The sequence below is a fragment of the Accipiter gentilis genome, chromosome 32 (assembly GCF_929443795.1).
Source record: "Accipiter gentilis chromosome 32, bAccGen1.1, whole genome shotgun sequence".
NCBI classification, from domain to species: Eukaryota; Metazoa; Chordata; class Aves; order Accipitriformes; family Accipitridae; genus Astur; species Astur gentilis.
The window spans coordinates 7,307,047-7,332,752 of NC_064911.1; the positions used below are offsets into that span (position 1 = coordinate 7,307,047).

General features: G+C 35.8%; 1 protein-coding gene across 2 annotated transcripts in view; it reads right to left on the bottom strand.

The window, feature by feature from the left end:
* The window catches only part of BRWD1 (bromodomain and WD repeat domain containing 1), a 63,246-nt gene that overhangs the window by 4,969 nt on the left and 32,571 nt on the right, over positions 1–25,706 (bottom strand). For both annotated transcript variants that reach the window (XM_049834934.1, XM_049834935.1), the window contains exons 29-40: positions 20,631–20,692; positions 16,644–16,799; positions 16,237–16,357; positions 13,931–14,056; positions 13,194–13,269; positions 11,928–11,972; positions 11,157–11,303; positions 9,871–10,023; positions 9,425–9,594; positions 7,562–7,797; positions 6,221–6,412; positions 4,744–5,721 (exon numbers count right to left, since the gene is read on the bottom strand). In XM_049834934.1, the coding sequence (XP_049690891.1) occupies positions 4,744–5,721; positions 6,221–6,412; positions 7,562–7,797; positions 9,425–9,594; positions 9,871–10,023; positions 11,157–11,303; positions 11,928–11,972; positions 13,194–13,269; positions 13,931–14,056; positions 16,237–16,357; positions 16,644–16,799; positions 20,631–20,692 (2,462 nt within the window). The remainder of the gene's footprint in view (positions 1–4,743; positions 5,722–6,220; positions 6,413–7,561; positions 7,798–9,424; positions 9,595–9,870; positions 10,024–11,156; positions 11,304–11,927; positions 11,973–13,193; positions 13,270–13,930; positions 14,057–16,236; positions 16,358–16,643; positions 16,800–20,630; positions 20,693–25,706) is intronic.

Genomic DNA, 25,706 nt, shown 5'->3' on the forward strand with positions numbered 1-25,706 from the left:
AAAGTATAATATAAATTACAGTACTATATACACTGTTTTATATATTATACTATATACGTAGTGTATATATATTACATATATTAAAAAAATAACCAAAGCAAAGTTTCTACATAATTTGCTTAGCTGGTTAATTGTGTAGTGTATATATAGTTTATAGAGAGAATATGTATTTATTTGAAAATAGGTATTATATAAATATATACGTGCCTATATGTAGGTATTTAAATAAAAGCATGCATATACTACAGCAGTACCTAACAATAACTTTTAGAAGTACAAACAAGTTTAGCTTCCTATTTACAGTTAACAGCCTCCTTAGAACAGGGTAATGCATGCATCAGTTTGGCAAACCACAGTAAACCAGGCAGTGCTAATAGCACATCTGTTGTTGCATCTATTGACTGTCGAGGAGAAAAATGAGCTAGAAAGGGCATCTGCTAATTTAAAAATAATTATGTGACTACCTGTGGTAAAATCCCAAATTAAATTAAAGATTAGATAAACTGAAATGGAAAATATTGTGTTTTACAGTAAACATTGTCCAAATCTAGCTATCAGTTCATATACAGGACAACTAATGTTTCAACAAAACATCAGGGGGAATAAATCACAATGTAAAGAAAACTAAATGCCCCAAAGTTACCTGCCTATAAAGAACACTGTATAGGACAATGACATATACCCCTTTCACGTGAAAGAAGTCTCAAACTTGGCACTACATCTTTAACCATCCTGGTTCTGCACATACTGGAAACATAACATTAAGAAGTTTTTTACTAAGTTAGCAGTACACTGAGCCCTTTTGGCAGATGACTGTGCAATGAGACCCAAATGATGCAAGTATTCATTACTGTATTTTATCCTTACTGACTTCTAAAGAGCATACTTCATGGCCTTGTAGAAATTTAGTGATACTTGCTCTTGCTCCATACTCACCTTAGGGATTTCCTTTAGACAGGGTCTCTTCATTTGATTTAAGAGTTTCAGAAGGGCAGCAGCTTAAAATTTTTTTTAACACAAAAAACCTGACATTGTACTGTGCACACACCTCAACTTTTGGGTGCTTAGGCAAGGCAGGGTATGTTAAACATTTTGTATGAAGTAAGACTGTTCCATAATAAATGAGCCCCCCTTAAAGCAAAAAGGTGGGTATTAAAGTAAAAAATATACTGGGGTTTTTCTTACTGATTCTCATTAAAATCTTTGGTAATGTTATTATGATCATCAAAAAAATGCAGCCCTTGGCAACTAACTGATAATACTTATTGATACTTGCCAATGCTTGGCACCAACGGCACATGGAAAACAATGCTGAATTTGTTTTTATGACTGGCAGTTTTACCTAGTGGACGAACACTGATTACTAAAGAAGCTATGGCCCAAGTAAAATGATGAGAATTAACAAAAAAAAAAAAAAAAAAAGAAATAATCCAAAAAAGTTTGAGAGAATATGTGTGTAGGAGGAGTTTTGCTCCAAGTTAGAGCTGGAAGACAAATTAACATTTCACACCCATGGGCATAAAAGGTGCAATACAGCAGAAGCTACAGTTTAACCAGAGTGTTAAAAGAATTGGCAAGAAGAGAAACCAAATTTTCATCAAGCTTTAAAACTCTACAATATAAACATTTAATACATCCACGTTACATTCAAAGGACAAACTAAAGAGACCCAAAGCTCAGCGTTGGCTACCCAGTGTGACAGCTTCTACAGATTTCACAGGAAATGTTTACACAAAAAGTGTAAGGGAAGTTTTTCAAATTAACCAGTCTTGTTTTCCCCTTAAAAATGAGGTGTAGACAAGCTTGATAAGGAAAACGTTACCAATTGGCTACCCCAAAAGCTACAAATTCCTACAAGATGAAGTATTTGTACAAATACCTTCCCTTTTTGCTGTATTAAAAGTCTCTTCAAATATTCTGAAAGTAATGGTACAAGTCTCCAAAAAAAACCCCAAAAAGTTTTGATATTTGACTCAGGAGTTTTAACATATGGAGCGTGTTCAAGTAAGATTTTGAATTCTATAAAGCTATTAAAAGATTCCCTCCCCCCAATTCTCGTAAGTTTTAGAAAGTGACTATGGCAACATAGTTCTGACAAGTCTAGAGTTCAATAGCCAATCACAGAACTCAGCAGCTCTTCCCTGCTGCTCCTCAGGTCCGTCTGGCATCCTTGCACATTGCTAATGTTAAAACATTACGAAAGGTTTTCAGTATGTTTAGCAACTATAAATACTAAGATCTTTTTAGTGCAAAAGAAATAAGTATTCCTTGAGGAAAACTGTCAAGACAGATTCATCTCAAGAGACAATTATGTTCTTAAGATTCTTTAACTGCTGCACTACAGGTGTGTATCAAAGCCACTGCCTGAGAGGGCACAAAAATGTGAAACAATCAAACATAAAAGGCTGTTGAAAATTTACTCAGTCTGGAAGAAAAAAATATATGCTGTCAAAAATAATCCTTTCTGCCACCTGATTTTTTGGCAAGGCAGCATTCAGTTGACACTGAACAGTAGAAAGGAAGCAGCTTGGACACAGAAGGATTTTACTCTATTACAATGCAGTACCGAAGATGCCTCTTTTCTCAGTTGCCAAATAAAGTGATGTAGGAAGTAACTGAAAACACTGATTTCTTTAATTCCCTTAAAGCCTTTTGATAACTATTTGCAGGGCACCGAACTCCTGTAAACCCATGTGTTAAGGCTAAACAATGCAGACTGCTTGCTTTGAGGGAGGTAGGTGAGGAAGACTGCTGGGAAAGATTAGTCTTTGCACCATAATAATAAAACAAAAGCTATATAATGAAGTCTTGAAAATAAAAGCTATGTAAAGATGTGTGCAACAGTTCACACAATACAATCCTGTATATTGAACATACTCATTTTTCTCTTTATGATAACTTTAAGTCATGAGAACTCTCAAAGCCTGAAAAAATTGCTTTACTCATTGTAAAGCATACTGACAACTTGCACTTGAAGAAGTTAGATACAGAAAAAGTTAAGGATCCAGCTTTATCTATTGCCACTTATGGGTATTCTCTCAAGTCAAGTCTTTTAAGAGTGTTTAAGATCTTTCACAAATTTTTTTGGGGAAAAAAACCCCCCACCCAAACAACAAAAAACCCCAACCACAGTTAAAATTCCAGAGGAGTTTTTAGAGGTTCATAATCTGGTCTCTGTAAAATTCCAGAGGAGTTTTTAGAGGTTCATAATCTGGTCTCTGTGATTCAATGGCAGGTTTGGAAGGATTAGACCAAACACCAATCTTTGAACAGTCTTTCAAATTCTAAGTCAGGACCAGTCCCCTAACAACAACATGAAGACACATAATGGACAGAACCCGTTTTCATAAATCTTAGCATCATTCTGATAAGCTTAAAAAAACCCAACCAAACAAACAAAAAAAACCCCAAACCCAAAACAACCCAACCAACCCCAAAACAAATCTCCAAATCATAACATATCAGCCAGCACACACAAGCATTTGAGCGACGGACAAAATTATAGAAAAAAACCAAAAAGCAAAGAACTAAACTTTTTGAAACAAGTAGAATGGTAAATCTTGCTCCTGCAACTATCTGGAATTTCTGCCATTCATTTGGCTGTTGCTAACTGCTTTACAGAGATCTTCTCATGTAATGTCTTATCAGTATGATAATGTAGTTAGAGCAGTGACATGATGCTTCAATTAGATACAACACTGCTTAGACTACCCATGAATCTATGAAACTAAACCAAGCAAGGAACCTCCCCCCCAAAACCACCCAAACCCCTGTTTTCTGGGAAGAGCCAGACAATGCATCAGTACACTACCAATGTAGCATCAGAGTGCCTCTCTGTCTTAAGGATGCTACAGATCCCTGACAGAATAAAATCCAAAAGTCAAATCAAGTTACAGGTTCCAGCGTACACCATGGAAGTAAGAATAATTAAAACACCTTTCAATCAAATTCATTTTGAAAGACTATAAATAAAAATCAGGTTACTTCAACTGAAAATAATGGTTGTCTGCTTTGGGACAGAAAATTTCAACAGAAAATTAAGATAATTTGAACTAAGTACTATTACTTTACCCACAAACTCAAGGTAACAGGACTAGAAACCAGAGGGTTTTCATTACTGAAATTCTCAAAACAAGGAGCAGGCCAAAGAAAGAGAACGTATTGCTCCTTTTGAGATGTTCAGCTACCTTGAGCTGCATACCATTGAATTCGCTCACAACACCCTTTAGAATATTGCTTAGTTTTGTGCCAACAACCTGTAAGCCAGCGTTTCTAAAATTTAACTGTCATGAAATGCACACACAGCAATATTACTTCAGAACAGGTATTTTAGCATTAGTTACTCTGCTGCGTAGATAAGTAAGTGCAAGTTAAATATGGAAAGAACAATCATGATTTAATAACAAGTTTTTCATAGAGAAACGTATTGCCTGAATTGCACAGGCATGGCCAGCGTTCAATCTGAATTCTAAATACTGTAGAACTACACCAAACTTTAATAGTTTTCTCTCAGTGCTGTGTTTGGTAACCTCCCAGTTCCAAATCTATCTAGACTTCTAGACACTGTCATCATCATCATCATACCTTACAGTTCTCCTTCCCTCATCTATAGTTATTTTAGAACAACAAGGAACACTATTACACTTTGTAGGGTCCAAATCCTCCCAGTCATTATCCAGTCATTAATCTTGTTGTCTCCTTCATCTAGTCAGTATCGACAGTTAGATGCATTAAAACTTTTACCTTTTCTAAAGATTTTTGTTTTTCCTTTTCTCTTCCTCTTTTTTGTTTTTGAAGTTTCACAATAATTACTGTTATTGGAATCTGTCTCAGATTCTGTATCAGAAGAGTGGTTGAAGCTGGCACCAGGTCCAGATTTTGAACTCCCTGCAATTTTAGTTGGCACCAAGCTCTCAGAGACAAAACTTCTCCCATCCTCTTTGTCTTCTGTTTCAGATTCTGCTGTGTCCTCTAAATCACTCAAGACTTTAGCTTTTTTTAAAGGAGTAGCAAGCTGCAGACCAGTTGCTTTTCTGCAATTCCATCTATCAGATTCAGAATCCACTTCATCCTCAGAGTTGCTCACTGCAGGTTTATTATGTGCAGGTGTTGACTGGTCAGAAACTTTTTGACTGCTCCCATCCTCTGAATTATGGCTTTTAGAGTCCTCCTCTGAAAAGTCTAGGGTGGGACTTTTCATTTTGGGAGATACAGAATAGACTGTCCCACGTAACTGTTTATGACCATTGCTTTGCCAGTTTTTCTGCTTCATCTGCGTGTCTGTCTCAGAATCTGAAGTTCCATTTTCAGATTCACTAACAAATTTTCTTCGTGCAGCAGATGAACCAGATTGAGAAAGAATTTTCCTCTTGGTAAGCTGCTCTTCTATTTCTTTTTCACTTTCAGACTTTAAGCCTACATCATCCTCAGACCCCTCCAGTAACATTCGCCTGGCTGCAGCTGAGGCATTTCGGTGAGGCAGTTTTCTATTTTTGCATCCAATGCCAATACTTTCTGAGCTTGAAACCTCTTCCTCCACATCACTCATTAGCCTTAACTTATTAGCAGCCACAGCAGCACTTCTGCGTGGAGTTTTTCTATGCCTACCAGTACTATTAGTCAGCGACTCCAATGTCACCACTGAAGTATTTTCAGAGTCACTTCCATATAACTTTTTCCTGACAGTTTTTCGTGTATTCCCATTCTCCTGAATAAGTGTTCCTGTAAAGGAAAGGAGAGATTAATATCTTAAATGTAAAAATAGCATTTTCTTAAGTCTTGTCATTCTGGAACAGGTTCTACCCAAAGACATGACAGGTGAAATACACTCCCTAGTAATTAGTTATGTGCTTTTGTCATCTACCAAGAAAAAATATTTAGCTATGCCAAAAATTTCAGATTCATTCTAGTTTTGCGAAAATTAGAACTTCTTTATGAATTATTGCTTTTACCTTCATTAACATATAAAATGTTGCAAGACATTCCCTCTCACTAGGCTCTTGGTTTCTGCCCTCCTCCTCTAAGTATTGAAAAAAAAAAAAACTTCTTAAAAGTTGAGTGTAGTATTCTGAGAGCTTCAGAACTATCACCAATCAAAAGTTAGTATCTTACATATACAACAACTTAAAAACCTACTAATTACATTTACTTTTATTTAGATATATATATACACACACACTTGTGTTATTTGCCGTTCACAAGAAAACTACTCAAATCTTACCTATTTGTTTTCTCTGAGCAGCTTGATTTCTAGTTATCCTACAATTACTGTTCTTTCGTCTACAGACACCATTGTGTAGTAGAGGTGACACAAGAGTCACAGAGCTTTCTTTGCTGTCTTCTGAGCTACTTGTAGAGGATGAAGATGAAGATGAAGTAGATGAAGAAACCAAAGAGCCCTCTATTTCACTTTCTGTTAAAAAAAAATAATTGTCAATCAGAATTCTAAAAGTAGTTAGCTTCCAGTTAAGAGCTACGTTTTGCTGATCCAGGATATCTTCAAAACTCCCTCATGACATTCTCTTACAATATGGTACCATGCCTTTATGTCTTACATGTATGAAATTCATAGCTCTACGAAATATACCACTCCATATTTATACAGTGTTCAGTGATAAATACAGGTTAAAGAAGCTTTCTAAGTTTCAAGTAAAATAACACAGCTGTTTCCAAATAACAGAATTAAGAGAAAAGGATGTTAAAAACCAACACAAAACACATTCTGACAGATCTCTTTTACCAGGACTTGCATTCTTATTCTTTGAAACAAGCAGAATTTTTGTCAAAGTAAGGTGTAGGGGAAGAAGGAAAAGATAGGAAGATTTTTATGTCTTGGGGAACTTCTGCCATTTGCTAATTTCGGATGACAACTTTTATGTAACATATATGGGTGTATAACCTGTATTTCATATAGCACCATTTCTCAAATACACTACATTTTCCTCTCAAATAAGACATACCCATTGACTACTACCGCTTTCCTAGAACAGCTGCTTAAAATGAAGAAATTCTATTATTCTATTTGGTAAGACTTAAGAGCATCGAGTAACCATGTAAGTTAGCAGGTCAACTTTTTCTTATCATCAGTCTTACTCAAATCAGCTTTGTTGTGAATCCCCATTTAAAACCTACAAAAAAATTACCATCCACTTGACTGCAGAATGGATATACAACTAAGACAGCTCTCTAAGAAGCAAACTATCCTATTGACAGATTTTTGCTTAGGTGCAAGCTTTTTAATTAACAAAAGTAAACTTACTGCATCCTATGGGATTTTAAAGCAGAAATGTCTATGTTTAGTACACAGATTTTTTTATAACATTCAATAATGTAGTAAGTGTCCAAAATTCATTGAACTACACAAAATTCTGTATTACACAAAACCCAAACTGCATGGAAATCTAGGTCTCAAAAAATTTCACATTAAAAATGCAAACCTCATTTAACAATTTAGAATGCAATTGCAAATTATGGAAATTATAAAGGAAAAGAAACATTAGTGGACAATTCATAGATAAGACCAAGATGAAAATCCTCATCTGAAACAGATTCCATTTCTGACCTGATGATAATGCAGAACAATTTGTTAGTGTTGTGGATCTAGCTTTTCCATTCCTTTCAAAGGATGCCAGGCATGCAGAATCAGAGGATTCACCAGAGGAACTATGGTTGTAATTGCTAGCATTCATTTTATGGCTTGCAATACAGGTGGCTCTGCTTGAGGTAGGTTGAGTAAAAGAATCTTCCTGCTCAGATTCAATTTTTGCCTGAGACTTCAATGGTTTCTGCTTCAAATTTCTAGTGAAAGGGGAAAGAAGTAAAAGCAACAGAAGTTGTAAAGCTATGAGAAATTATGGCAATTATGTATTTTAACAATACTTCTCTCTGAAAGCTTAACTAACTGTATGGCACATGATTTCAGATTTACGGAAAGGTAGTTAGATTTGTGAGCTAACATGGTGTGGGACAATTTTAACTTTCACAAGGATAAGTAGTAAGTACTTTCATTAAAATAACAGTCCATACTCCTAGTGAAGTGAAACAAGGAGACGTTCCTTCTCTGCTCTGAGAAATAAAGAAGTTAATACTAAAGGCCTTCTAGACAGCAATGTCCTCTTATTGTTTACCAGGAAATTGCAACAGCAGCCTCAATTTCTGTTGAATTCCCAGTCTTTTGTTAATTGCACATAAGCCTCAAACTAAGTGCTATGCATACTACTATTGGAACTGTTTATTGTGGAATAAAGACACAAAGAAGGTGTATCTTCAGAGAAAGTTTACTGTCTAAAATAAAATGCATGCTTGTAGAGAAACTCACTGATTCAATTCTTCCGTACTATACACGCAGTCCTGATAATTGACTTATTTTCGCGTTTAGAACTACTATTTTGTCAGTTGCTTCCTTAGAGTCACAGGTTTTCAAATATTCATCTAGGTACACAAGATGTATATGCTCTTTTTGCTATCCAAACACTCTCCCAAATAGTCCCAAACCTCTGTCCTGCTGAGCACCACTGATTTGTAAATAAGTTGCATACAATTCTTCAGATAAGAGCAGAAGTGTTGTTTCAAAGGAAAATTCCCACCTATCCTGATGCATGTTTCTTTATTTCTCTGGGAAGAAATCAGAATCAAAGGAATACTCCCAGTAAAGCTTAAAGCTTATTGCCAGGAGTGCCTGTAGCATAATCCAACACGTATGCATAATAGAATTTGAAAGTGTAGAAGTAATCCACTGAAATTTTAAGAGAAGAAAGCCAAATGTGGCAAAAAAGTGTATTCTTAGATTATTTTTTTTTCTTAAAACTCTTATTCATATCCTTTCACTGCCAGAGGAGAAAGGCTGGACAGCAGCAGAAAGGTATAAGCTCAGTTTCAACAATTTACCATGTTTAGCTTTTGTATTTTGTCTCACTTCATCCCATATGCAAATTAAGACTACATGAGTTAATCATGTCAACCAGTAGTTGTGTCAAAAGCTTGTTTTCCTTCAAAAGAGAGAAGGCTTATCTAGCTACCAATGGAATGCTACAGTAAGTGAAAATTACTAAATTCCATAGGACTAGCTTTCTTCTGTACGTGATAAAACATGTAATATATGCAACTTTGTAATCTATGTAATATATACAGCAAGTAAATCTTTGTTTCTGAAATATTTAAAAACCCACACAAACAAAACCCCAACCTTTTCCACTCTTCAGCCCCTTCGTTGCTTCACAGCCAGTTTAATATTACAAAAAACCTGCTTTTTTTTTGCATATCTTCATATCTTTCCTACTGCAAGAGAAGTAATTACAAAAAGTCTTACTGGAGTTAGTCAACCATTTAATAAACTAATTATTCTCTTCTTCACACACTAAATATGACAGTCAATATGAATATTAGTTAGCAGTGATATATCTCTACATCTTCATAATTTGGTTACCTGAGCATTTTGGTAGGATGCTGCACTGAGCTTTGATTATGAAATCTCCTAGTATATCTCTGGTTTCTTCGTAGTTTTTCATTCTGTTTCTGACCGTTTTTGAAATCTGAAACAATTCTTCTTATTTTCTCTTCAAATAGTGCTGACAATCTCAAGGTCATACTATAAATCTGGAAGGAAGTGGCTGATATATTAAGAACAGAACCTTTCATCCAAGACTAACATTTCTAAAATTAAAAACTGTACAGAAAAGAAATAGAAAAAGCATGGCACACAATCCTATGTAACACTAGATAAACAAGAAATTAACACATTAAATATTTTTGTCATACTTTTCCCCACTATCTAACCAGAAGCTCTATCAAAAGTACTGATAAACAAACCAATTCCAAAATAATACCTCATTTCATTAAGACAAGCATAAACCCCCCAATGTTAACAGCTACCTTTGACTTTTTGTTTGGAGTATAAGATTTTGCATTACTAAATATTAGTCTTATATCTTTGCACAGTTCCATTGGAGTGTCATAATTTCCAGCTTCCAGAGTTTCTTTCACTGTACCGAAGTCCATTGGAGTGTCTATAATATGTCTGTAATCCTAGATAAAACATAGGAAAAGAAGATTTAAGAAGGTGTAAAGGAAAACCAACACTTTTAAGTTTTATTTCTATAATTTATGGGTAGCTAAGATGACCACAGATTATCTTAACCGCCAGCTGAAAACAGAAGCACCTACCACAGCAGACAGCAATGCTTTTGCTCAGACTAGCTGATTTAAAGTCTCCACTAAATTATCCCATACAAACTCTTGCTCATTTTCAAGGTCGTCTTCAGAATTTCTGAAGGATCATGAATTGATACAATGTCACATGCTTGCACATGCAGATTTCCAGTTTCAATTCTCCTGAGTTTCCTCAATAAAAACTACCCAGTAACAGGCAAGTCAATGTTTTTACTGTTAATCAAAATGAGAAAGGAGACTGCTGTAAATTGTCATGTGATCCTTTCCCTGATGCATTTTACTATAAGAAACAAATTGATCTGTTTTTTTAAAAAAAAAAAAATAAAAAATAATCAAAACACCTCTATCTTTCTCTCCTGTTAATAAGTTTTACAGAACCTCAAGATGTTTTTAAAACCTGAAGCAAGACACAAACTCAAGATGTGAAGCCCATAGGAAAACAGCTGCGCACACTCTAAGAAGTTTTTTCCTTGAAAATTTGTTGGGTTTTTAGACAAAAACAGACCAAAGAGTTAGCAAGAATACCATGAACAGCTAAGAGAAAGAGAAGGAACAAATAAGGTTCATAGCTGAGGCTCAGTAAACAGGTTTTGTAGATTGTCCCTCAAGAAACTCGTTTTAATTAAGAACATACAGATTTATCTAAGATTATTTCCCTATAAGGGCCAGTAAGAAAGCAAGCAAAAAAAGATTGCTGAGAGGTTTCAAACCATATTTAAGGTATGAGGATATCTGTAGACACCACCACTGCTCTATCATTGTTTTGTGTTCCGTGTCAATATTTTGATGGATGTTATCTTGATGCAGTAGAGCACGCAGCTCATCATTCTAAGCACAGAGAAATGCAAATTTCTTTCAATGGTTTAGGACCAAAGCCATAAAGAGAATAAGTAGCTCCAAGAGCAATGTGTAGATCTTATTAGGGTACCAAATGCTAAGAGAAAAAAAAAATAAAATTATATCTTATAAGTTAATAAAGAACAACTTACAGGATACTGATCCAAATCAACCGGCTGCCTGAAAGGTTCAGAATCTTCACACTGGAAAATTAAATTCACCACTTCCATACACTGCTTCTTCCAACAGTTTTCATCATAGCCAGTTTTCACATTTTTTCCTTTTTTTAAGCCCCGTCCCTTGGAAAAAAGTTAGAAAAAAGCATTACTGAAACATAGCAAGAACATAAACCTGATAATCTGGAATTATTTTTGTAGTAGAAAAATGCACTTCCAAACATACTGTTTTATAACAAAAAGGGCACTATACTACTAGCAGATTTTGTCATAATCTTTATTAATAAACTCTGACAAATTACACAATTTTCTTTTACTAGCTTTCAAGGTTTTTTTTAACACTAAATAACCAAGGCACACAAAAATATACCTCCTGATACCAAATTATTCTCAAAAGATTTGAATAATACCCATGACTCAAAATACTTTTTTCCAAGCATCTCAGCTGAATAATGCTTTTCAGCATCATACAGATAACTGAAAATTGTTACACTGAACAGAACAGCACTGGTATCAAAGTTGTATGCAAGATTTTCCTAGATAACTATACAGAACGAGCGCAGAAGCATTAAAAGAGCAAAGTCCTATTTAAGCAAAGCTTTCAATTCCTTAATACCATTAGAAAAATTCTCTTCTATGATTGTTACAAAACCAAGTATCACTCCCACAGAATTTCAATGCAGTCTGTTAACCAATTTTTCTGCCAGACCTGATTTGGGTATATATGGTAAAGATTACCCAACTCACTTTTCTTCTTCTATATGATGTTCTTGGAAGACATTTTTCATCAGCCTGCACAAAATAAAAAAAAAAATCATCTTAAAAATTATGTGTGAAAAAATAGGTAATGGGTGCTCAAAGTGTCATTAGATTTGATACTGTGGTAAAAATAGATTTTTATTCTAATTTCTCTAAATAAGACAGAAGACAAGCATATTAAAAAATATAACACAGCGCTTGAGAGACCTGGAAGGTAAGATTGTAGATACCACCACTGAAGATTCCCAACTCCAACTCTTGTCCTTAATACAAAGGAAAAACCACCACCAGAAATTGCAATGAGAAGATACCCATCAGCTTTGAACCTCAATGAGTAAAGATTATCAGTAATTCAATTCACTGATAATAAATGTCATAAAACTTTTTGATTTTTGCTTGTCCTGAGTTTAGGAAAGGACGTGATCAAGCTACTTTGGGTAAAAAGAAAAACCTTACAATGTGGCAGTACTAAGGTGATGCTGAAATAGCAAGATAAAGAACTAAAATGATTAATTTCTTCCCTATATATTAACCTGCAAGGGAGAGCAGCTGCTTTGCAACTTTATGAAGTCTTGTTAATAAATGCCAAATTAGAAATCAAAATGTGAAAGAGACATCAGTTTGGGCAGTTTTAGGTACACTATTAATAAACACACAGCACTGCAGATAGCATTCACTGCATAACAGTCCATGTTTACCTCTATCAGATATAAGATAAACACACTTTATTAAATTCTCAGTGAGGCATGCATATCTGATGCATGATTCATATTGTGGCATACAGAGAAACTGAGAGCCAAAGCATCACTGCAATAGTTATACAACTTGTCAGCTTTTAGCATTTATGACTATATGAATGACAATTTTGACCTTAGAAATAACCAGATGCATATAATTATGAAAGAGAGCTATTTGTGTACTCTTGAAGTACTTATTAACATGCTTCAGAAATACAGTGCCACGCATAAAACATGGAAGAATTGTTCTAGTTGATGGCACACAGTCATAGTATAAAATGTGTATTTGTTGTACTTCTTAACAAACATTGACAACTCAAAGTTATTTTAATAAAGCACCTCCTCACATCATTCCCCCATTCATAATATATTCCACGTTCATATTAGCTATGTAAATGTATAAATATATACAAACATCTCTATAAAAGTAATTGAGCAATTTTACCAAAAGCATTTGAAGGATGGTGGTATTTTCTTACCACCATGCATTATTGGAATTATCCACAAAAAAGCTTACCAGATCAGCATCAAGACAATCTTGTTCATCCTCTGTTGTGCTACATAGTTCAAAAATGTTTGTACAGTCCTGATCACTGTAATGCAATTAGATCTCTGTTATTGGAATAGCAAAAACATAGCTATAATTTCCTAGATTAAACCCAATCACAACCAAAAGCTACACACAAACTGGAAGACAGTATCTAAGAATTAAATTAAATATAAAACCCACAAAACTATTATAATATTAACAAAGTAACATTGTGTCTGAAAAACTGCCATACTGTGCATTTCAGAAGTGAGGGGAGGAGGGTGAAATTAGCATTAGGGATTTGAAAGGGGCCTTCGATCTACCTGCAGGAAGACTGCCTACACTAACTTCTTTCAAAAATAAAGCTCTCAGCTGAACTAAGTCCAATAAGCTGCAACAGGAACTTCTAGACATGTGCTAGACAGAACACAGAAATTACTTTATAGGTTGAGCTACTTTCATGTCAAGTGGCATTTTGAAACTATAAATACCAGTGAATGCTACTAAGGGAAAAAGTTAAAATGTCTCTACACTGAAGATTTAACTACTTCTCCGGTTAAGATAGTACTCAAAAAGAATTATACAACTGTCCCGCAATGTATTGAAAAATAGTGAGAAATCAAAAGAAGCAGGATTCACAACAAAGGGATTTTAAGATGCTTATACTCTCCCACCATTGAAGAGCACGAGTATTCAAGCACTATTTAGATTAAAACACCACTTACTTGATAAACTTTAAGAGCTGGGTAGTGATCTTTTTTGCAGCTCTAGCAATAGCACTCCCAGGTTCATTGAAGGTCCTAGCATTGCTTTCAATATATCTTACTTCCCAAACCAATGCAGAGATTCTCCTTAAAATGAAAAAAAAAAAAAAAAAATAAAATTGCATCTTTAATACCAAGCTGAAAAGCTTAAAAACTGCAAGAATTATATCTTAGTAATTTTCTGTCCACATTAGATGAGGATAGATATCCTCTAAGTCTCCTTAGCCTCAGTCTCAAACTTGTCATTCACATGGAAAACTAAAGTATGCATGTATGTATATGTATATACACACAGACACACACTCAAGGAAGCAAAACCAACAATGCACACTTTGCTCACTCATTTTCCAACTCATTATTGATAATCCATCTTTAGAAAGTCTGTGAAATTCCAGCACACTTTAGTTTCACTCTTAAAATTCAGTTAATACATCTAGCCAAGTATGTACTAGTATTTGTTATCACTAAATTATAAAATATCACCAAAGTAATACTGAGGATTGTGGATTCCCTAGATTCTTTAAAAATGCATGCATTTTTTAAAAAAGTTGACATTTGACCTTATTCAAAAGAAGGGGGGAGAAAAGTACTATTTAACCGCCACTGTAAATTATAATATTTATTCTGGAAACATCAGAAGTTGCTTGTCACAAAGCCCTGTCAAATAGAACACAAGTTGTGGAGTATCTTAGTAATTCTTAACTAATAAACACAAGGCATAAGCAATTAAAAAAGAGAGTGACAAGAAGCTTTCCATCTAATTACATTTTTAAAGACGTCTCAGCTCTGATGTTCTTTTCTGTCTTCCCTCAAATACCTTGCTTTGAGGCCAGCTGACCAGTCAAAGCAGTGCCCCTCTGTAGACATTAGCACAACTACATAATTTCATTTTTATCATGCATTTTTCCAATTCCTTATAATTATGAAGCAGAGATACCCCAAGTTTGCAGCTCGTCACTGTCCTGGTTTCAGCAGGGATAGAGTTAATTTTTTTTCTAGTAGCTGGTGTAGTGTTGTTTTGGGTTCAGTACGAGAAGAATGTTGATAACACACTGATATTTTCAGTTGTTGCTAAGTAGTGTTTAGACTAAGTCACAGATTTTTCAGCTTCTCATGTCCAGCCTGCAAGAAGGCTGGAGGGGCACAAGAAGTTGGGAGGGGACACAGCCAGGGCAGCTGACCCAAACTGGCCAAAGGGGTATTCCATACCATGTGACGTCATGCCCATTATATAAACTGGTGGGAGTTGGTCTGGGGGGGCGATCGCTGCTTGGGAACTAACTGGGTGTTGGTTGGAGAGTGGTGAGCAATTGCACTGTGCCATCACTTGTGTATTCCAATTCTATTATTATTATTGTCATTTTATTATTGTTATTATTATCATTATTTCTTTTTCCTTTCTGTTCTATTAAACCATTCTCAACTCAACCTACTAGTTTTACTCCCCCCGCCCCCCAATTCTCTCCCCCATCCCACTGGGTGGGGGGTGAGTGAGTGAGCAGCTGCATGGTGCTTAGTTGCTGGCTGGGGTTATACCACGACAATCACCTACAGAATTTCAAACTATTTCCCAAGACATTATCTCAGTCTTATGTAGGAGGAAAACAACTATTAATGTCTCTTCACTTTATTTACAGACACACTGAATGCAAGTCCAGAAGAAGATGACCCTTAAATTTCTTTTAGAGCTATGGATACCCAGCACATCCAGCAAATCAGAACTATATCATCACTACACTTTAATTTCTTCCCTCTTTCTCTGCCATAAGTTTTTATAATTTAAAATGCTGGTGGTAATATTTAACATTTCACTGCTGTGTTTAAGCCCATTTCTGAAAGTAATAAGCACTTAAGCACTCAACCCTCTTCAAGTTAAAGTAACTGAAGTACAGCACTTCAAAACCTGAATTAAGTCTTCAGCACTGAATTAACTTCAATTTTTTTTAATATTCACTAATTTCAAATAGCAGATTTCTCAAAGAAAGAATGTCAGTGTTTATTGTAACTCTGAACACAGTACCAATATAGGTTGAAATCAATTTCCTTAAGAACTAAGAAACTTAATGAAAATGAATATAACGTTGCAGTTATCAAGCGTCAGAGCCCTGCTACAAAACACTAGTAATGCTGATTCAGGTACTGGATTATTGGTTTTCAGAATGCTTGTAAAAAGAATAATTGCTCTTCTTACTAAAAAAAATTTAGAACTTCTCACAGTGTACAAAGTCAAGGCCATGTTCTCCCTTGTTTCTACTGCTAGTACTAACCTGTAAAATCGGTTAGCCAGTCTTGTCCGAATAGTGTTCAGGTCTGTGGGATAAGCAATCACAGTACAGTACTTGGGATATGTACACAGGTCAACTGGACCAGCAAAAGCTGCTGAAATGTCTGTTAAGAAACAGCAAGATTAAACAAACTATTTCAACACTTGTACACCTATGACAATTGATCCAGGTGTTCAATAGCTAAATACAATTATCCTTGATAAAACCCATGATGTATAAAAATACAAAAGTCTCAGTACAGACAAACAAAGAACTGCACATAAAAATGTACGAACATTTACAGTACTTTATCACAGGGAATTTTTACATGTTGCCATGGATATTCCAGAGAGCTGTTTATAAATGTAATGTTAGGAGAAAACTACCTGAAGCTTAGGTTACATGCTCACCAAGAGTCAGAAGCTGATCAATACCACTGATAATCCGTTCACATGCTTCATCACGAGATCTCATTCCCCACTCCCCTTCTTGGGGTTTGTATAGGAGCTTCTCCACCTCTTCAAAAGTCACAGAAACACTAGCTCCTAATTCTTCAGGCTGATCAACTGAAGAGCGATAGCAAATAGGAAAGGGTAAGAAGTGAGAACACAAACCAACAAGATGGATTGTTAGGTACTCATGCTTATTAAATATTCATATGCTTATAACTGACAAAAAAAATCTTGCCTTAAAGGGGAATTTGATGCTAAGACTATTGGGAAAAGTAGTACACAAAATGCATACAACAGCAAAGATATCCTTTAATCGCCTTTTCTGCAGTTCTGAATTTCCAGAAGACTCTCCTCTCTTCATCTAAGCACTAGACGTAGAAGAGGACTTAACCTCAGAAGAGTTGTTTATATGCTTTTACTTTAAATGCATGCCCTAAACTTCACAGGATCATAACTTAGTTTAATGAGTCAATTTGTGTCCCGAACCTTTAAACATGAGCAAGATAGGCAATATACTTTGTGACATCCTTCCTGGTATTAGTAACTGTGATCTTTTGGCCATTTTTTAAAAAATAGCTATTCTTAACATGGCAGATTAATTGTTTCAAAGCAATAAGAACTAGTAGAAATATAAACCTGTGATGTATGGTTCTGTAGAAAGAGTCAGGCTTCCAAACACTAATGCAATCTGGCCAATGCAGAATGATTGAGTAGATAATGTATTATCCCTGGATATCTTTCCTCCTCAAGTCCACAGATTGTTTTTAATACATCTGCAGTTTCTGCACTTACGTTGTTTTTTAAAAGCTAAATTCCTTATTTGAGCACTTGAAAAGGAACAAGTATGTGAAGGTTCCTGATCAGGCACCATGGGTAGGCAAGATCGCTTCTTTGTAGTGATTAGGACAACTAGAATTAGCAGGGAAATTACTTTTTTTAGCAGAAAAATTCAACAGTATGAAGCATGTAGGCTTAATTAGCATCTGAGAATCTGTCCATTAAAAATGAAAGCAGGAAAGAGGATAGGGTCCTTCGCAGTGTTAAAATGCCTGTAATCCATGAATAAGTTGCATACAGATTCTAAAATACATTTCAGCTACAACTATTATAGAGGAAAAAAACCCAAGCTTTAGTGGGGGATCTTCTAGGTTTACAAAAAGAACTATTTTTACTTTCAGCTGAACAGGGTTAGTCTTAATAACCCAAAGTAATTTCTAATTCTCTGTTCATTACTGCATTGATGGAGCCCTAACAGTATTTGTTATCCACTGAAATAGTATTAAAGATGAAGCAGTTCTTCAAGAAAACAATGGATAAAATACAAAAAGGCTCTAGGAAAAGCTGAATGGGCAGAGGCAACTCACTAGATGCTCCTTCTACCTCATCTTTGACCCGAAACAAATTCTGCAACCAAACTTCCTGAAGACAACACTAAGAGAAAGCTGCAGGTAGTACTTCTACACTTATATAGAGTTGTGTCAAGAAGAACTCAACATGGTATCCGGTACTCCACTGCATAAGCACTCAAGAGGGATTTTCTCCTGCAGGAGTAACAACTAAAGCAGAATGACAGACTAAAACAAACAAAACTGTCCTTCTCAATAAGCATGTAAAGATCTTTGCTTTTTGTTCTTTGCAGCACCCTGGCACATGTGACATAGAAGACTTGTCATAACTTCTAGCATGTTTTTTATATATAGTATGACCATATGGTCTAACCTTCAGGAGTAAATGGGTCACAAAGCTGAACCCCCAGAAGGAGGGTTGCAGTGCTTACAGTACAGGTACAGACAGTTAATAGATACAACAGCCAGTCCACACCAATAGTGGTTTAGTAAGCAGGCTGTTCAAAACTGAATGTTCAGGTCCATATGCACCAGCTTTTCCTGGTCTTGGCTGCATTGTCCCCGACAAGAAAAGAGTTTGACATCTGATACTGTATCTTCATAATCATGACACAAAACTTATGCTTGCAGGATACAAAAGGTAACAAATTAAAGTTGTGACCTGCTAGTTAGTCCAACTTCAGTGCTGTTCTTCTCCCATACATCTATCTTAGTAAACTGAATGAAGAAGAAATATTTTGAGAGAAGAGTGGCAAATGCGAGGTACAATTTCAATTTGATCTGTCATTCAACTGAGGAAAGGAAAAGAAAGCAAAGGAGAAGGGGTTTAACCCCTGTTTTATACTGTATTGTTAACACAATAATGTTTTCTATAAATGCACAAAACCTTTCTATAAGAGCTTTACTTCCCTACAGAGTGCCATTTTCTGCCTGGCACACTGTAGAAAGTAGAAGCGTAGAAAGAAACATAGAAAATAAGGAGTTCCAGACTGTGTTTAGACAACTTTTGTTCTTCCTCTCGCCTAGTGGCTGCTGTGGTACTTATCCTTGACCTGTTCAGAGGATGTTCTTCTTAATTCTTTGACATTGACCACAAAAGACACACTAGCTTATAGCTTTTTTTGTGTGTGTCCTTTCCCTATGGTAAAGTCATAGCTCCACAGATCAATCAAACCTTTAGCTCTTGACATGGCAAAGTAACAACTTATTAAAGAAATAATTTTTTCCTCTGATATAACAAGCAAATGACAACTTACACATGTAACACTATCCAGATTTAAATTAGCTTCTATAAGATGTCTCTGTCATTACATTGCCAGTGTAGCAATTCCAAGAATTCTAGTTCCTTTATGCTATCAAACTTAAGTGGTTGAGAACACTACTCTATTTCAATCCATAGGAGGAAAAAATGGTAACTAATACACTGATACAAACAGCAACTTAAACCATAGTATACAGCATTCAGAAGAAATTGATATAATTTATCCTGTTAACAAAATAAATCCTGACTTAATTTCACATGTAAGGCTTGTGAGCCTTTAGCAATAACATGACAGTGTCTTAGTGACATATATGGGAAGCATTAACCAGTTCACAATGAATAAGAAAAACTTCCGTATGTTAGGAGGAGACAGATGTTGGTGATGAGAAAATGGAAAGTTTCCACTAAATCTGTGTATATAAAACCAAAACCCTGCTGATTACTTGTTTTCTAGAAACCAAAATGTACAAAGATTTCAATTCACATTTTGATTTCAGACTGTTTTGCAGAATTTGTCATCACAAGATGACTGAAGCAGCCAGCTAACGCTTTGAAGATTAGACAGTCAGGCAGCTACTGAGAATACCCATGTGTGTACAATACACTAGTATTAAGAAAAAGATCTAGCATAAGCCTGGTGTCTGGGAAACAAGCTAACTCCTAGCAAAGGTTATTAAGAAAAATCAGTATCTTTTTAACAGCTTATTCAGTAACCACTCTCACTATTTCACAAATTTTCCTCCCTCCACCCAGCTGGTACTGGAATCCAACTGTTTCATTTACAGCTAATTTGGATTTGACCAGCAAACTTTATAAATTGCTGGTTTTAAACTATATGCAGTAAGGATTTGCTGACTGGAAATTATTTTATACATATTCTTCCCCTATTCCCTTCTACTATAATGTATTACAACAAACTAGTTTTTTGAGACTTGAGATGATTTTCAAACTTGACATTTGGAGGTAGCAGGTTTTATTGCATAAGCCAGAGGTACACATTTAAAGTATTTCCTTCAAAATTGCTCTGGAAGATGCAAAGGGAAAAAATATAGGTATATTCAAGGTGTTTCATCAAATCTGAAGCAAGACTGTCTTTAAGAACTTCCTTGCCTAAATGCAGAGACACCCTGCTGACATCCTCTGTAATTTAAAGGGTAACTATTACCATGTTGGTTCCACCTGTTAAGTGGACATGCACAACGGATACTGTACTCGGATGACTTAGTGGCAAGAGTCAAAAGATACGAATCATCTAAGGTCCACTACCTGCATGAAACAAAGGAACTGGAAAGAGGGAGAAGCACATCAAACTGTTTTATTAAGGGAGTTTCCACCTACCATTATCAGGAACTGGTTCCATGTCCCACGGGCTAAGCTTTTCAATTTCACCGTTGTCCCATCTGATTCACCCAATTAAAAAAAAAACAGTTAGGAATTTAAAGTTATCTTGACTCAGAAGTACTCCCTCCAAGCATATTTAAATCACAGCTATTTTTAGGTATTAATAAAATATACTGTATAAACATGCATATAAACAAAAGCATTAGCTAGCAATCAGCTGTCACAGTGCAAAAAGGAAACACTCTTCATAATGAATTTCAAATTAAAATTGTGCTCCTGATTTTGGCTATATGCAACTTACCCAATATAAAAATCAATTTTACAAAGCCTGTATCAAGAAGTTGCAGAAGAAAAATAAGCCATACACTTGGAGAAATGAGATAACATCAAGGGGAAGATACAAGAAAAAACACGCAGGAAAGAGGATTTTTTTGCTAACCACAACAGTAGTTGTCCAAGTCCATGGAATGTCTCAGAGAAAGGAAGAACAATAAGTAAGGTATTTGGTATATTAACGTTTCATTTTATAAGGCATACCACATTAAGACAAAGAAAAGGGTAAGTATAAAATGAAGAAACTAAAGTTAGGTAAGGACCAAGAGGAAGCAAAGGCAAACACAGTTGATATTGATAGGGTATCTGTATATTCACTCTAATACTTAACTATTAGGTATAAATATAATTTTGAGATCTCTCCAAATCCTATCACATTTGGGCAGATTTTTACATGTTTTTAACAACACAAAAAATACCAATGAATTTTGGTATTTCAAAGATAAGAAATGCCCAACTGGATCAGCTGAATGCCCTACTCCTCCAGCTAGACCAGTAATTTGTGTCTTTGAAACTACTATTGGGAGATGCTATTTACGGAGACCATATGATCCTGGTACAAGTCCACTCTACTTGTACTTCCAGCATTCATGATCATTGTATTCCTCCAGGCATGTTTGTGAATACATCCCAAGCTATTTCCTTTAGTATCTGTTTATTTTTGTCTAACACCTTTTTGAACCTGCTAATACTGTTTCCACAGCCTCCTATGTAAATGTACTTCCACAGTTCACTACCCTCAATGTTAAAAAAAAAAAAAATCAAACCCAAACTCTTTTATAAACAACGCCCCCTACAGATTTCAACATATACCTCTAGTTCAATCATCACATAATCTGGTGAATAATAATTCTCTATTCATCTTGCCTATCACCTTTATGATTTTGTGAATTATGAACACATCCCTTTCACCCTTCTCTTCCATCTGAAGAGTCAGGGTTTTTTTCAGTCTTAACCCACAAAGCATCTGGTACATATTCTTAATCATTTTAGTTGCCCTTCTTTGCACCCTTCCCAAAGTCATTACATCTTCCTTTAGATGCTGAGACCCAAAATGCATCGAGTCATCAGCACACCACAGTGCTAGAAAGCAGTGAGCAATACTGTTTTGTCCTTGATACCCTTTCTGATGATGGCCAACACCTTATTGGTTTTTGTAGCTGCCACTGCACACACCACTGATGTTTTAAGAACTGTCAATGACTACCTCAAGATTTCTGTCTTCAGCTGAATCTACTAATGGGCTCAATGTCATATAAGCATAAATAAGACCACTGTTCCCTCAGATGTTCTACCTAACATACATTTGCACTGAAAATTATCTGGCACTTTTTTTACCCTGTCAGTTTTATGACATCCTTCTGAAAGTCCTCACCTTTAGGATGGTATTTGACTACTACCTGAAATGACTTGCCATATTTATAGAGCTTGGATATTTCATTGTGCATGCCCTCCAAGAGGCTTAGAAGGACACTGAGTAAAGCTGGTCCCAGCACCAATTCCTGGGGGAGCCCGCTATTCCAGCCTGAAATATGATTGTTAAGAATCACTCTTCTGCACCCTATCGTTTAACCAATTTTCAACACATAGAAGTATTTGCTCCAATCCTATGTCATCTTAGTTTCTTTAACAACTCTTTGAAGAAAAATCCCTTCAAGGGCTTCTTGAAAAAAATCCAAATATATGCTCTCCACTGTCCACTTTATTCATACGCTTACTAACAAAGTCATAGAACTTCAAAAGGGGCAGAGCTTCCCTGTACAGATGCAGTGCTGGCTCCTTCCTGCAGCTGGGTTTATCATTATGCTCAATAGTATTATTCTTTATTACAGGCACGTACCAGAAACTGAAGTCACATGTATCTGTCTACAGTTCACCAATTTCCCTCCAGAGCCTTTTCTGTTGGCAATAGTTAAAACATCAATCTGCCAGTCCTCTAGTACAGGGTCCAACTGTAGGATAGTTTGCAGCTTTGCCAGGGGTTTTGTATCAGAGTTCTTCAAATGCCTGGGTGAATGCCATCTATTTCTTATGACTTAATAAACTTAGATATTTGGTCTAATACCTCCTGTGTATTTTTTTCAAATAAACTGAAAATTGAGATGATCATCCTCATAATATTTTATAACTAAAACTCTGCTCAGGCAAGAGCACCTCTCCATTATTTTGGATTACCCATCAACTTAGGAAGACTTAGTTCATAAACATCAAACAGTCTGAGTGTGCATGGATCTAACAGAGTTCCAAAGGTTCACCTATTCAGTTCTCCTCCCCAATTGATGTACAATACTTGAGAAGTTGTTGGTATTCATAAACGTATATACTACTTCATAATATTGCATGAAAGTCTTTATCAATACAGTTTAATACAGCTTAAGCCCCATTTAATTCCACTAAAGCTCCATTTGTCCAGGTAACGCAACTTAGTAATATATAAAGCTGCTTCTAAACAAATACCTATTTTTGTCTGGCCAATCAAATAACAAAACATCCAATTTATACATCTTCTATTTATTTATTATCTATACAACTGTGATGCTGATAATTTGAGATGATTCCTAAGTGTGTGACAACCTGGTTACCAATAAGACTTTCAGTTAAGTTATGTGACAATTACTCCCCTTCCCCTCATTCAAATGTGGTTTCCCACACACTCTGTCATTGAGTGTTTTGAAGCCAACTTTCAAAGGTTGTTTCTGGTATAAAATAAAAAGCACTTCTATTCCAATAAAGCTCTTTGTTCTTCACCACTTCTGAGACAATTGCAGATGCTCAAACTCAGCTGGATTAGCAAAATTCTACCATCTAAAAAAACACCATAACCCAAATCCTAAGTGAGGAAGAGAGACAGCATATTGCAGTTTTTCCAAGAGAGTCACAACCACTTCTGTTTAGGTTGGGTTTTTTCCATGAAGTGTATTTAAAAATCTTTTTGCATCCAAAAGCAAAGTATATGAATGCAGATTAGGAAGCTACTGCTGCTGAACCACATGCAGATTCTTGGGTAGACAAGACTTAAGATTCTTGAACAATGGATCATATTTACGAGAAGAGCTGAGGACCCAGCCAAATCACAAAACCTAACTATACCTGCAAAAACACTCCAGACGTTTTCACATACATATCTTAGGAAGCTTCTCTAGAAGAGTTGTTTGCGAGTCAAGGTAGAACAGAGTCACATTCTCTACAACAGCAGCACAAATCTTTAAAGAGCTCTCTTCTGAAAGTGGTCTTTAGGGAACACTGCATTCCTTACCTATTCAATTATTAAGCTAACTTCAAAGCAGCTCTAGACTTTCCTCTATTAAAGGCTGGTGCATTAAAATACTGAAATATCCTTTAGCGTTCACAGAAGAAAGGAATCTAGGAAATGGGCTAAAGGCTCTTTTTCATAACTGAAAACTTGATTTTGAACTGGCTAAGAAAACCAAAAAATCCATCTAAACTTACTCTTAAGGAACAACTGTGGTAACATAACAAAACATATGAAAGGTATAACATGAAAGGTAACATATATTCCCTATGGTAGCATATCAAAGGGTTTGAGCTATCTAACAGATAAAATTCACTACTCTGAAATAAGACTTAGTTGTATTTTCATACTGGTATCTGGACTCAGTGGATTCTTACTCTGTACATCATTTTACAAAAGAAGGGAAAATATACTAGCCAGTAACTTGAATATTTTTACCCCTAAATCACCTGCAGGAGATATGCTCCAAGTGTACTATCCCTCATGCCTGGAAGACGAGCAAGATGTCAGTAAGCATTCAGCACTCTTAGTTTGTCAAGATCCTCTCTCTACGTAAAGGAAGATTCCAAAGGAGAACGAAATGAGGGCAAGAAATCAATGTACAGATAGATTTTCAGTCTGTATTTCAGTTTTTCGTCTGTATGTACTTTCTCATTGTGGGTAACTAAGCAACTGTCGGAAAGAAAAAAACAAGTATTCGCACATACTGACAGCTCTTTTATATGTGGAGCAGTCTTAGCTTTATCACTGTCAGGAACATGAAAAAGTCCTTTATGGTCAGATGATCTGTTGTAGAGACTTAACATTGATGCCACTTTTATTATTGGCACTCTTAATGTGCCATAGTGCTAATTGTAGCTGTAGAAGCAAAAGTGAAAATTCACTTGTCAAAAGCATACAGGCAAGAACTTCAGTCTGGAAGTTACTTACACCTTTTAACTACAGAAAATCAACGGGACAGATGACAAATCAAATAGATGAGACAAGGAACCAAAATACGTTACACAATCTTGGCAGTCTCACAGAATTGTCTATCAGCTACAAGTACTTCCTTTCTTTGGGACAAGCGACAGGTTCAAAAGCTTCTGACGGGAAAAAAAAAAGCCCTCTAACAATGAAACTCTGAATATTAAATATACTGTAAAAGACATGCGAAGAATCTCTGGTCATGACAGAAATAGAAATATTATATATTCACTGATTATTCTTACAGTCCTCCCTTGCTGGGGGAATCCAAAGCAAGCAAGATCTCAGAACCATTCCAGACGACTTGGACAGGGAAGGACAAGGACAATATCCTGATTCTGAACACTGAGGTCCGGAGTTATCTTTGTTCACCTTTCTTCTCCTTTGTGTAAAGGACCTCTTTGTTGATATGAAAGAAGGTACACATGAACACCATTAATGTCAAACCATCACGGGGGGATAGCAGGAAGTCATTTTTCAGAACACGCCTACGTAAAGAAGGTATGGGTCCAGCTACCCTG